The sequence below is a fragment of the Panthera tigris genome, chromosome C2, assembly GCF_018350195.1.
Source record: "Panthera tigris isolate Pti1 chromosome C2, P.tigris_Pti1_mat1.1, whole genome shotgun sequence".
NCBI lineage: Eukaryota > Metazoa > Chordata > Mammalia > Carnivora > Felidae > Panthera > Panthera tigris.
In genome coordinates this window covers 145,311,657-145,325,819 of record NC_056668.1, presented here as the reverse complement: position 1 = coordinate 145,325,819, position 14,163 = coordinate 145,311,657, and the positions used below count along the sequence as shown (strand labels likewise).

The following is a 14,163-nucleotide window of genomic DNA, read 5'->3' as shown; positions in this document are numbered from 1 at the left end:
TAAAAATTTACATACAGATAGAGCTCACCTCTGAAAGTATATAGTTCTATGGGTTTTGACAAGTGTATAACGTTAGTTACTGGCAAGGCTTTGTATTGGAACCCAGATTATTTGAGAAGAAAGTATAAAGCAAGTTACTTTTCGGGATTGGTCAGGGATAACTGCTGGAAGAAAGTCAGAGTGACAAAGCCTGTCCACCCATCTGTGGTACTGGTTTCATGCTCTGCTGGAGAAGGACAGTCCAGAAGACTGTTGGCGTTTCCTGACTCAATGTAGAATTTCTGAAAACAAAACAAAACAAAAGACAAAGAAAAAAGCCAATGAATATAACTTTCTATGCGCTTTTTCCTTTGAAAGGGTAGATTTTACATATCATCACGTATCTTTCCATTTTGACCAGGGAGTCGGTTCATATGTCCACAACCAAATCTAGTTCATCACCTATTGATTTATAGCCCAGGAACTACGAATGGCTTTAACATTTTGAACTGGTTGAAAGGTCATCACGAGCAGCTTAGTATTTCCTGATATGTGAAACCATATATTAAATTTCATTGTCCCTAAATAAAGTTTTGTGTTTTTTTTTAAATTTTTTTTTAACGTTTATTTATTTTTGAGACAGAGAGAGACAGAGCATGAACAGGGGAGGGTCAGAGAGAGAGGGAGACACAGAATCCGAAACAGGCTCCAGGCTCTGAGCTGTCAGCACAGAGCCCGACGCAGGGCTCGAACTCACGGACCGTGAGATCATGACCTGAGCTGAAGTCGGACGCTCAACCGACAAGCCACCCAGGCGCCCCTGTCCCCTAAATAAAGTTTTAACAGAACACAGCGTTGCTCATTTGTTTACATATTGTCTAGAGCTGCTTCCATGCTAGTGATGGGGGAGTTGAGTATTTGCAACAGAGATTGCACGGCTAACAAAACCTAAAATAGTTACTAGCCAACCCTTTAAAGAAAAAAGTTCGTCTCTCAGATCTAAAATAACTAACATTCAAGTATAGCAGCTGAACATTAGCCTCCATTTTATTCCTTTCTTAGTGTTTCTTTGCTTAACCCTGTATGGAGACGTGTGGTCTCGGTATGTCCATAAACTGTTGTGGGGAATACAGAAGAGGCCAAGGAGGTATGGAGTTTAGTGTAGATAGAGGGAAATTTAAAACTGTTTCAAGTGACTTTTTCTTTCTTTCTTTCTTTCTTTTTTTAATGTCTGTTTCTGAGAGAGGGAGAGGAACACAGCATGAGCGAGGGAGGGGCTGGGAGGGAGGGAGACACCGAATCCAAAGCAGGCTCCAGGCTCTGAGCTGTCAGCACAGAGCCTGATGCGGAGCTCGAACCCACAAACCATGAGATCATGACCTGAGCCAAAGTCGGACACCCAACCGACTGAGCTACCCAGGTGCCCCTCAAGTGACTTTTTGTAGAGAGAAAAATATTGTAGATAATTTTCCGCATTTGACATAAGTTTCTTTCAGGCAAGGTAATCTTAGAACAAGATGTTAATTACAATACTAGTCTCATAATTTACTCTTCAGTTTATTAGCTTGCCTGCCCACTGTATGTTCTACCCACAATATCTGCAAATTATTGTGAGTTTAGCCTCCTACCTCCAAAGAATCTTTGCTTCCTTGGAGAAAATGGAATGTAGGTTAATTAAATTGAAATTGAGACAATAGCTCTAAAAATCTGGAGTTTGAGGAGCATTGATTTGTTCATGGTTTGTGGGAGAATTTAGCAAAACTACAAGTCTGTCTGGATTTATTAGAAGCTCTGGGTCATATTGTTGTCTAGAGTCAGAGTAGAAGCTTATAGTATTTGTCCCTCATATTAGCTGCAAAAGCATCATCTCTTTTAATTATGGATTTGTCTTCACAGCCACCCTAGGTGTTGTGATGCTGCGTATTCTACAGGTGAAAAAAATGTGACTTGATTTCACCTGCACAGCAGATAATGGGAATAGGCGTACGTGGGTCCTGAAGTTTAGACCGTTTTGAGCCATTTACTATGATAATCTTTGCACGAGCTTTTGAAACACTGATGTAGAGGTTTCATGATTGGGTCCATGGTTTCACTGAAATGCCATTATGACTGAAGCAGGCCCAAGATTTAACAACTGGGAAATGATTTAGGTAAACTAAGGCATAGTGTTGTGATGGAATACAAGACAGCATTCAAAATGGCACGGAGACCATGGCAAGAGGCGTAAATAAACATGCAAAATAACATCAAGATTCATAACTAACATAATCTATACCCATAAGGAGCCAAGGGAGTTAAAACAGAGCAGCAGAGACTTCAAAAGGTCATCTCTAGCCCTTTGCAGATCCATGAACTGAATATTCCCAGTCTGCGATAAGAAAAATATGGAACTCAAGAGCTCCTGCTTAGAAACTTTGACGACACGTTAACAGATTAACTTTACTGTTGAATTAAAAAAAAAATTTTAATGGGGCTTGTAGTTATTCTGTCTTTTACCACATTTTTATTTAGTAATTCATTTTCAATCAATAGTTCGCATTTGTTGCATTTCACAAAAGTATTTCTGCAATGCATTGGAAAAAATAAACCTCCTCCTCGCAGAGTTTGAGAGACACTTTGTGTATCGAAAATGTGTTACTGTCAACCTTAAATATGTTACAAATTTTTAAGAAGAAATACCACTTAATGGACATGAAATTTTATTTTCTTGAAAGGCTATGCTAGTGTCTGGTCAGTTACTTGTTATCAAATTACTGTAGTTGGCCAGAATGAGAGAGTTTCGTTTTCTATTTTTCCCTTGGGTTTAAGCAACTTTTAAGTATCAAATGCTATTTTATGCTGCAGGACTGTGACAACAGAATTCTGCTTAAATGACTAAATCATTGCTGGAACATAATTTAAGGTGGCGGGGGTGGGGGGACAGCAATCCTACAGAAACGTGTCGATTAAGTTTCTGTGCAACCAAATAGAAATGTCAGGATCTTCCTCCACTTAAGATGCAGGGACCAGGGCACTGAGGCATGCGAAAAAAATTTGATTTACAATTTGAAGGAAAACCAGCAGTAAAATAATTGAGAGCTGGAAAGCAATCTCACTCCTACCAAATTGCTTTCCTCCATGCATGCTCCATTTAGGGGCGATATGCAGATACTTACATTTAGTTTGTGCATATTTTCTTTCCCCTGTGAATATCCCATCCTGTCGGATTAGGACTATTTCTCTGCTTCGATCAGCAAAAGAGAATATCCAGGTTATCCAGCATTGGGTTGTGCGTGGAGTTTTATAAATAGAAAATAGGTGATTTTTTTTTAGGTGCAAATATGATAAGCTGGCTGTTAATGAGACCATTCTTGGTCTCTAAATTGCAAAACACAGGTTCCTTTCAAATAAGCTTTAATGTGAGTTTGTGGGAATCAGATATGTGAAAGCACATTGGAGATTGTGAAGAGTTGGTAAAATATTTGTTGGCAACAAGGGTAAACCAGTCCCACTGCTACAATTATAATTTGCGACAGAGATTTAGTGAGTATCGGCCCTGGTGTGGCTTATGGCTTGCTTTTCCCCGCAAAGCGTTCATAGATAAAGGAGATCTTCCCTTCTTGCCTAGGAGTGATTAATCACCTCTAGGAATTAATCATATATGCATGGGCACATAAATAAAATAAGTGTTGTACTGCTAAACCCTTGCTTAGTTTGTTCTCTGAGTCACATAGATAGTCATTTATTTATAATTTTGAACATCAGTGGCAAAAGGTGGCTTAGAAGTTTGGTTCCCATGTATATGTGTCTTTAGCCACGGAGGCCCATTCTACAAAGGCAAGAATTGTAAAGACCCAAAATATCTTTATATTAAAAGAGCCGACGGGTCCTCTTTTATCTTTCTTGCACACATTAGAGAATATTTTTGGTTTGCTCACAAGAAAGGCAAAACTGACAGATTCATTTTGATAATTGCCTCGTGTGAGCCGCTGACACTTTATGAGCTGGGATCCAAATTCTAATGCTCTCCAAAGGGAAGGCATAAAATATTCCTGGGAAGGGGGAAATAGGGTTATTGAAAAGTAAACAGGAATAGACAATGAAGACCAGGCTTGAGCCAAGAACATGCCTGTTTTAAATTTAAAATTGGCTATAGTCCAGAGCCTGTTATATGCCCCTGGGTACCAAGAGGAAGAAAGAGATGAATATGAAAGGAATTTTTATTTTAAAAAAAGTCGGCAGAACCACAATCCATAAGCTCTAAAACTGATAGTCTGTGACTCTCCTGGCCAGATATTTGTGTTATGTGACCCACGTCTTCCTATAGTTATCAGCAATGGTGCTATTGTATTTTTCCCTCATACCTTCCATTTACATCAAGAGGCCACTTGTTTGAAATAAAACTAAATGTACCTTTGTCATGAACCTGAGTCAAACCATGGTTCCTCGTTGCTTTGTGACAAAACAGGAAGGTTTTTGAGAGCACTAAATGACAAACGGTGGGTTAAAAAGTGTAATGTACATGTACTTGTGCACACACGTGTGCACACACACACATACCTACATGCACATGCCCGCATTCACATCCATAGTCACACAAGAAACCCTCCTACCCAAGGTGGTGAGGATTGGTCAGTTACAGCAAATACTCCTACAAGAAAATGTGATGCATACATGACTTAAACATTTTAACTTAAAATATATCTATGTGTATTTATTTCCCCCATCTTTTGGTGGGAGGCTGCTGTTTTCTTTTCCCTGTCAAATGAGGATTTTTTCTAAAAGCTTTCCAAAAGTAAGTGAGGTTTTTCTTGAGTCGGGATCGGATGATCAAAGGGCCTTTACCGTTCTTACATTAACTACAGGAGTCATCTGTCCTGTCCAGCCGCTGTTTCTGTAAGCAGAGTGAGGGTGTGGCCTCTGTGTGGCCATCTGTGTGCAGAATCAGTCTAGACTCTAGATTCTGCTTGAAGGCTTTTCCAGTTCTGTTCCTGCACCTGACTTGCGGGGATGTTTAGCAACCCTCCCCCCCACCCCAACTTCATCCAGCCTTTCCAAAGGATTCAAATTAGTTTTTATGGAAAGCACTCTCTTTTTTTGCATTCACTTTTCATCTGCTTATATATCATTTCACAAGATTTTTATAATTCCAATAACAAATGATACTTAAATACAGAGCTTGGCAAGAAAACTCAGTGGATGCTTGGAGCATTCATATTTAAGAGTTTCAAACAGATATACGTAGAGCATAGGTATGTAGAGTGTTCCCTACTTGCGTCCTTTTAGCATCCACTGAACATTTGTCACTAAATTTTGCAGAGATTGGAGATGATGTTTATTTAACCCTGCTTTCCTAATCTCTAAAGAGCTCAGATAAAATTTGTGACATACTTCCAGCAATCTGTAGAACTTGATCGTTCATATTTTTTTACTAACTTGACCTCTGACTTCATCTTCTTTTTCTATATTTTTTTCTTTCATGCTCATAGATTTTCTTTTCATGTCTCATTATACGGTGAGAGAACACCAATACTTTGCTAGAATGGCAATGTGGTTGTGCTTGCTTAATGGATGTTTGTTTTTGCTGTCGTAGGCTTAGAGTAGTCCACGTTATGCAAGATTTAGGTTCTAAAATTAGCACATACGGGGGAAAAGTACTTAGTTAAAATTATCCTTACACACCCCTGGAAGGCTCTGTGGGTGAGTCTAACACATCCTGCCAATAGAGGTCTAAAACCCCCAATTTTTCCATAAGCTTTGCAATAGCTCAAGATGACATTGAATGTTAGATAAAGTAGTTTGGCTTGTTTTCAGGGGGATATCTGACAAAACATAGGTATGTTTAAAAAGACTAGAATGGTGTGGGATGGTCATACCCTGAAATAGGCTTGCGGGAACAGAGAATTTTGCCCCTAACCTAAGGAATTTCAAAGCACATCATGCTTGGTGTTATTTATGTATGCTTTCTTCCCTTCTGAATTAAGTAAGTCTCATCTTTCTGAGGAGATGAGAACATAAACTCATTATATTTTCAGCATATGTTCATGTAGACACACTCAAATTCTGAAACAGTTAAAAGGAAAACGGAAAACCTTTGCTTGCCTTTCCAAGCCAGGAAGAGTGCGCTCTTTTAAATTGTTTGACTTGGTATTTCAAAGAGCAGCTTTGCTCTTTTAAAAGTTTATAACCTAGTTCTTGGGTGGTCACACTACCAATATGAAAATGGGCTGATTTTTCCATTTGGTTCTTAAATTGGACTAATTTCTTCAAACATTAAACTTTTAGAAAAATTTGTACAGTTGGATTATCAGGTCCCATTTTCCCTGTGTTACCTGGAAATCTTTAAAATAGGGGCTTCCTGTTTTATTCCTGCCTTTACACCTCTTAATAAAAGAGTGTTTATGTTTCACGCATACTATTAATAAACTAATATTAGTCTTCAAAGCAGAACCGTGCATAATATCTGTATTCATGTTTTCCTTTGTAGACTATCAATGCAAGACTGTTATTGTGTGTGTGTGTGTGTGTGTGTGTGTGTGTGTGTGTGTGTGTGTTTTCCCATCCAAGGCTAATTTTCTTTATTTAAGATGCCTGAACTGGAGGGGCATTTGGGTGGCTCAGTCAGTTAAGCATCCCAAACTTGATTTCGGCTCAGGTCATGATCTCAGGGTTTGTGAGTTTGAACCCCTCATCAGGCTCCACACTGACTGTCTGTAGCCTGCTTGGGATTCTTTCTGTCTCCTCCTCCCCCCTCACTCTCTCTCTCTCTCTCTCTCTCTCAAACTTAAATAAAACTTAAAAAAATAAAAACGTGCCTGAACTGGAAGAGTTTTTAGTTCAGACAAAGTTGGGAATGTGACATTTGATACAGACATTTGAGTCTGTGCTCTCTGGGGACACTGGGTTGTTTTGAAAGAGACAGCAGTGCCTAATGATTTAGGGTTCAGAGTGTGGGCTTAGGTGAGGCTACCTTCTCTTTCACTGACTTTTTCTGAACATGGGACCTCAGACTGTCTGATCACCTTGTACCTCAATTTCCTCATCCAAAAATGGGGATATCTGTATCTCTCTCATGAAGTCACTGTGAAGGTTAAATGAATTAACTGATCTAAAGCCATTGGATCAGCCTTCATATGCTGTAAGTTCTCAGTAGATCATTATGAACGTTGACCTTGTTGTGCGCAAGGGAACGGGGTCCACAGTGGATGCCAGTGAGTATCAGATGCCTGGTTGGAATGCAGCAGGAATGCGCTCTGTCTTTCACCGCCTCCCTCCTCTCGCCCGTGCAGGTGGCCCCAACCATTAAGGAGCGGATGATGAAGAAGGGAAGCCTGATGCTGGGCTACCAGCCCCACCGGGGGAAGGTCAACTTCTTCCGCCAGGTGGTGATCAGCCCTCAAGTGAGCCGGGAGGACATGGACTTCCTCCTGGACGAGATAGACCTACTGGGGAGAGACATGTAGCTGTGGCTTTTGGTTCCCCAGAGGCACGGGTCCTGTCCTGGGGAGGCTTTCAGATCCAGGGCATCTGGGGACACGGAGACTGTGGCCCTTCTGGTGAGAAATAGGAAAGGTGGCCTGGTCTGGCCTGTCAAAGCAGAAATGCTAAGCAAATAGTGTTAAGGACTCTTTAGCTGCCTGGGCACTAGTGTTGCTAGAAAGGAGGAAGTGAAAAAATGGATTTGCTCAAAAGTTGTCTTTAGGACACAGCCTCGAAGAGAGTTTATTTAGTAAGTACCACACAGGGAGGGCCTGGGTTCTAAGCTTCGATTGCCCTTTTCAAGAACATGTAAATTAATAGTTGAAAGCAGTGGTTCTCGAATTGGTGGTCCCTCCACTGGCAGCATCAGCATTGCCATGGAACTTGTTAGAAATACAGGTTCTCAGCCCCGCCCAGACCTACCGAATCAGACCCTTTATATTTCAAGTGCGACTCAACATTCTATATTTGAAGTAGCTTTCCAGGTGATTCTGAGGCAAGGCAAAATCTGAAACCAGTGGCTTAGCGCAACCTTGTGAAGACTGAATAATAACTCCGATGTTTTGCCAGCAAAGAGATAGCTAATATTTCAGCGACCCCTGAGTCAGTTTGAAAACACGGCCATGGCATCTGTAGCACAAGTGTTTAGGGGCATCAGAAGTATATATATTTTTGAACAGAGGAACTGTTTAAGATGTTTACTTTACAAAGATGTATCTTTTATGCAGCTGAATGTTTATTCTCAAAAGTTAAAATTAACCGTTATCTATTCTAAATTACTTAAATTAGAGATAAGGATAAGGACAGACACTTTGTAGCATGGCCTTTTTAATGAAAGCAATGGTACTAATTCACTTCCCAAAGCGCTTGTGCCATTAGCTTGGAGTAGACATTAGATACAGATGTCTCCAGCTATGTATCTCTCTCGGCGTGAGGGGCCCATTTCTTATCTTATTCTCTGCATATAGGAAATAACCAGAATGAAGTCCAGGGTTATACAACATTCCCTTTATCAAGCTTTGAAACGTCAGTGTAGACTATTAAGTGGTTTATATTAGGCAGAGAATCTGGGAATTGTAGGCCTTTTCAGTGCAGACACCTCCTCTGTTCCTCTTGGGAGCGAGTGATTGTAATTCTGTCTCTGATCCTGGTCCTGGGTTTCTAGGAGAATTCTATTTGACTAAGAAATAAACAGAATTCAGAGGTGTGGGTGCGGAGTTCCACAGGTAAGGTTGTGAATCTGATTAGAACTCTGATTTGGGAGGCAAAAAAGATTGAAGAGTATTAGACTTCGCATATTCAATAAGCTTCCATTCGATATCGTCAACTGTGTTGATTACATTTTGAAGAGTAAAAAGCAGATGTGTACTATTGCTCTATTCCATGTTTTCGCTTCAGGGTGTGTGCTTTCTCAATATCTCCATCAGTCAAAGAATATTTTAATCTTTCTCTGAATCACTTTATTCTCTGGTGATAACCATTTGTGTGTGTGTGTGTGTGTGTGTGTGTGTGCGCGCGCATGTGTGTTTTACATATCTTGTTGCTTCTTTGTTTTAATGTCTACATAAAATGTTCCCGAAATTGATATTTGCAATAACTCAGGTCTCATGAAATAAAAAGCAACATTAGCGCCCACTGAATGTTACCGACTTTTCTATTTCTGTCATCTCCTCTTTACTGGGTTTTCTCAATGCATTTTAGAAGTGAATTGAGTTCCGCTGGGATTTTAGCTAAATGATTGAATGAGTCGGTTGGAAGCTGTCTGTTTTTTAGCCAACACCTTGAGTAAAATGGAAAAAGCAGTTATGGCAAAGTGGGGATTTGCCTCTTGTTTTGTCTTCTATCGGGAACCCGATAGCCATGGCTCAGCTCCCGTTGGACCTTTTCTTGAGAGATGATAGTTCCTTGATCAATGAAAAGAATAACTGTTACCAGATACTTTAAAAAGTCCATTCTTTGATCCTTCACATATTCAGATGCACCACCCCCAATCATGTATTTGACTGAATGGTCAAGAATAATTTTCCAACAAAAGGTTAATTGTAATTCATTCACTCCTTGAACATATAGATGGTGTGCCTAGTACATCCTGGGCAACTATCTAGGTGCCAGGGATATGCAGTGAATGAGACAAAGTGCCCGCTCCTCTGAGGCTTTCAGTCTAGTTGAGGCAGACAGCAAGTAAATATGTGACAAGTCAGGTGGTAATAAGAATTTTGAAGAAAAATTAAGGAGAATAGAGGGGAAGAGTATGGAGAGGAGAGAAGCGTGTGCTATTGGAGAAAAGTTGGTTGGGGTAGGGCCTCTCTAATAAGGTGACATTTGAGGGGAGACTAAGGAAGTGAGGGAGGGGACCATCTGGGTGTCTGGGGGAAGGGTATTCTAGATTGAGGATATGGTCAGTGAAAGGCCTGAGGAGCAATATTCTTAGTATGTTCAAGGACCACTGTGGAGGTAAGCGAGGCTGAAGCAGAGGGAATCATGGAGTGAGTGGTAGATGATTACATCACAGAAGTATCTGGGAGTCAGTACACTGGGCCCTGTGGGTGGGGACTTAGATTCAGGCAGAAATAACATTGGACAATCTGAACAGGGTATTGATGTGATTCAACTTCTATTTTAGAAGGGTCACTTTTTTTTTAATTTGAGAGAGAGAGAGAGAGAGAGAGAGATGGGGAGGGAAGGGCAGAGGGAGAGTGAGAGAGAGACAGAATCTTAAGCAGGCTCCACTGTCAGCATGAAGCCTGATCCGGGGCTTGAGCCCATGACCCTGAGATCATGAACTGAGCTGAAATCAAGAGTCAGAGATTCAACCAACTGAGCCACCCTAGGTGCCCCTAGAAGGATCACTTTGATTACCGTTTGGAGAATAGGATGTCTGTGGTCAGGCGTGGATTCGGGGAGACCAAACAGGAGCCAACCACAAGAGTTCAAACAAGAAATGATGATCGTTTATACTAGTCGCAATGAGGGAAGTGATGAAAAGGGGTCTGACCCTGGAGGCATTTGCAGGTAGAATCGATAAGGTTGGCTGATGGAGTGGAGTATTCCAGGAGAAATGGGGGATTCAGGAGAGTTTCATACACTTTTAGTCTGGGCAACTATAAGAAAGGAATTGCCTTCTGCTGAGAGAAGGACTCTGAGGAGAGTAGTTTAACCTGTTTGGGGTCATGTAAAATTTGAGGTGTCTATGCCAGACAACCAGATCTGATGTAAGGAATTACTTTTGAGTCTCAATTTCAGGGGGGAAGTTGGGGCTAAAGCTACAAGTTTGAGAACCACCAGCATAGGGATGTTAATTCAAATTATGGGACTGGGTGAGATCATCTAAAGGTCTAGATCAGAGATATAAAAGGAGAGGCAGGGCAAGGACTGAGCCCTGGGACTTGAGCACAAGATGGAGAGGACCAGCGATGAAGACTGAAAAGGAGCAGCCAGTGAGGTAGAGGAAGAACCAAGAGAGTGGTCACCCCCTGGCCAAGTAAAGAAACATTTTGGGGGAGGAGGGAATGCCCCACCATATCAAATGCTGGGGATGGGTCAAGTGAAAACAGATTTCCTTTAGAATTGGCAATCTATTCATTATTACCGGCCATTGTTAAAATGTCTCACTGAAATTTTATTTGTTAAAAATAAGCATTTAAAGTATAATTTTCAGTATTTCCTTTAGCAGTTAGTAGACCTGATTCAGTTGGTTGAAAACTGTTCAACTGGTTGGCACAGACACTTTAAAATTCCCGTTTGGGCTTTTGACATTTAACAATAGTTCTTTATTAAAAAAAGATCTGGTAACATAAAGGGATTTGAACTTCAAGAAGTATCTCGTTGCTCACTGGATCAAAGAGGATGAGATTTAGTAGCATGCACATGAAACCCCAATTAATTGTGGTTTCATTGGAGGGGTTTATTTTTCTCTATTCAAAGGAGGTTCCAACATAGATAACCTGGAGTTGGTATCTTACCTTGGGTTACCCAGTAAGAAGACACAGATAAGGATTTGAGAGCAAGAAGCCTGATCGCTTGGTGAGCCCAGGAAGCGCTGTTTGGGAGCCAGTGGAGTGAAGAAGGAAACCAGTATAGTGAATGTTAGTGAGCAAATTAATGCTGTGACGACTGTCCATGACCTCTGGGAAAGAGTGTAGAACGTACCTCAGAGGTGTTCCATCCGAGGGGTAAAGAAGATGGGGTATTTAATGCATTGGGGAATTAATTGAATGAGAGCTGATCCCAGGAGTATTAGCTCCCTGACCATCCTGATCATACTTCCATGGCCCTAAGAGGTTTTCAAGCAGAGAATACAGGTGCTTACCACCCAAGCCTTGAGCGGGACTGGTGAATGTTGGGGAGACTTGGGAGGGGTGCTGACGGCTGGATGGTACCTCCACCCTAGTGTCAGGGACCCCAGATCCTTCCATATTTTCACTCTGCCACCCTTAGAGATGGATTCATTCATCAAGTTTTACTCATGGGTGTAATTTGTGCACTGTGGTTCCAGCCATCTTCTCCAACTTTCAAGTTGGAGCAGCAAGAAGCAGAAAGAAACTTTCCCAGGAGCTGCCCACCCCCCGCCCCTCTTCATGTGACACACTTTCTCTTCGGGAAAGAATGGGAAATACAGTATTTTTCGTCTGCTTGTTTTTGTGGGTGTTTTAAAGCTCTACCTATGTTGATGCCCACAACCATATAAGTAGTTCTGTTAGTAGTGAAGAAAAATATGAGGACAGGTACTGACAGGCAACTTGTGGTTTTTGCCACTGTGACACATGCATTGAGTGGCACAGTTCTGAAAGCATTATTTTTCCAGAGAGCTCGGAAATAAACCTAGGTTGATAAGGTTTGATTCCATTTTAACTGGAATCTGGTCTGGTTGGTCCAAGCTAAGCAGAGTCAGCCTTGCCCTGCTCACATTTACCTAATCCAACCGGAAATAGATTGATACAACTTGAAATGTCCTAATCCCCTTAACTCAATTAGAGCCAATTTTGAACTGGGAAAAAAAAAATTTTTTTTTAGATTCAATTTAACCTCTTCAGGACCAGTTTTATTTCTCTTAATCTAAACCGGTCTGAACTCACCTAATATAATCAGAGCTGGCCTGATTCCAGTTTGAAGCAATTTTATGTCTCTCTACCTTGATCACATTCCATTTGAGCTAGCTTGATCTTGTGGGAATTCATTCCAGCAAATTAGAAATGGTTTGATTTTGTTTTGATTTGTTTGAGATTTATTTTACATGGTTTAGTTCAAGAAAAATTGGATTACACTTGCTTAATCCAACGGGATGCATTAAAAAAGCCCCCTTTTCAGGAAGCCCCTGGCTTTAGGGAACCCATTCAAATAGCAGCATTACAGTAAGGGACACCTGACCAGCTCTTCAGAGAAAAATAATCTCACAGCACAAAGGACAACCCCAGGTTCAATTGGAATCACACATGGGGAAAAATGAGACCTCTCCATCTCTATTCTATTTTCCACTCCCTTCTTTCCTGGCATGAGACTGGTTATGTGAAGCACCCTGACCCTGAAAATGAAGGCCCATGTGGGGACAGGTGTAGGTGGAGCGCCGTAGCTAAACATTAGAAAAAATGTCTTCACTTTCTGTAGCTATATGGAGAGGAAAGAGTCATTGTGGACCAATCCTAGCAATCTGACTATGCCTGGCATCCCACAGTTACTTGGCGAACAAAAGCACCGAGAACCAGCTTGGTCTCAGAGGGCAATAATTATCTCATACTGTCATGGCACCTTTCTCAAATTAGATTAGGAATTTTTATTTTTTTTTTTAGATTAGGAATTTTCCTGTCTCCTTTTTGCCTTTGAAGTTGGAAGGCAGCAGTAGAGAGGGTCTTTTGACTTGAAATATTAAGAAATGTTTAGGGGCTTCTGAGTGGCCCAGTTGGTCGAGTGTCCGACTTTGGCTCAGGTTGTGATCTCATGGTTCGTGAGCTTGAGCCCCGCATCAGGCTCTGTGCTGATAGCTCGGAGCCTGGAGCCTGCTTCAGATTCTGTGTCTCCCTCTCTCTGTCCCTCTCCCACTCACGCTCTGTCTCTCAAAAATGAATAAATGTTAAAAAAAAATCAAAAATAAGAAATGTTTATAGGGACCAGAGTGGAGGTGAAAATAAATATTTTCTGAGTATTTGGTCATTGCTTTGTTTCTCGGACCTTTTTGAGTTCCTGGACCACTGTGCTAATGCTTACTCGACACCTCCACTAGGGTGTCTCACTCAAACTCAGCAAGCCCAAAACTGACTCATGATTTCCTACCCCAACCCTACATTCATCTTCAAACCTGTTTTTTCGTCTGTGTTTCCATTTCAGTGAATGACACAACTTCCTATCTAGTGTAGCAAACCAAAATGTACAATTCAGGCTTGATACCTTGGGGGTCTCTCTCCCCCCCGCTGTCCAATGACTTAGCAAGCCTTCTTGGGTTTCCTTCCAAGACATTTCCCCGATCCGTCCGTTTATCCAAGATGTCCAAATTCCAGGCATCTTTCACCTCTCCTCCGGACTATAGCAATAACCTCCTTGGTGTATCCGTGCATTGGTTCCGGGCTCTGTCTAATGTACTTAACCAAACTGCAACTAGATTAGAACACGAAACTGGTCCTATCTCTCACTTTCTGTCTGGTCTTAGGGTTGACAACTACCAACTCTGCCAGGGACCTTTAGAAAACCTGTTGATCGAGCAAAGCTAAGTTTATTGGCTCTGTCGAGTACAGG

The 14,163-nt window shown here is 41.3% G+C and overlaps 1 protein-coding gene across 1 annotated transcript in view; it reads left to right on the top strand.

Annotated features, from left to right (window-relative positions):
• GADL1 (glutamate decarboxylase like 1) overlaps positions 1-9,062 on the top strand; it is a 278,233-nt gene extending 269,171 nt beyond the window's left edge. Inside the window, exon 18 of the mRNA XM_042956241.1 lies at positions 7,248-9,062. Coding sequence (XP_042812175.1) covers positions 7,248-7,421 — 174 coding nt within the window. The 3' untranslated portion in view covers positions 7,422-9,062. The remainder of the gene's footprint in view (positions 1-7,247) is intronic.
• Positions 9,063-14,163: the final 5,101 nt, after the last annotated feature.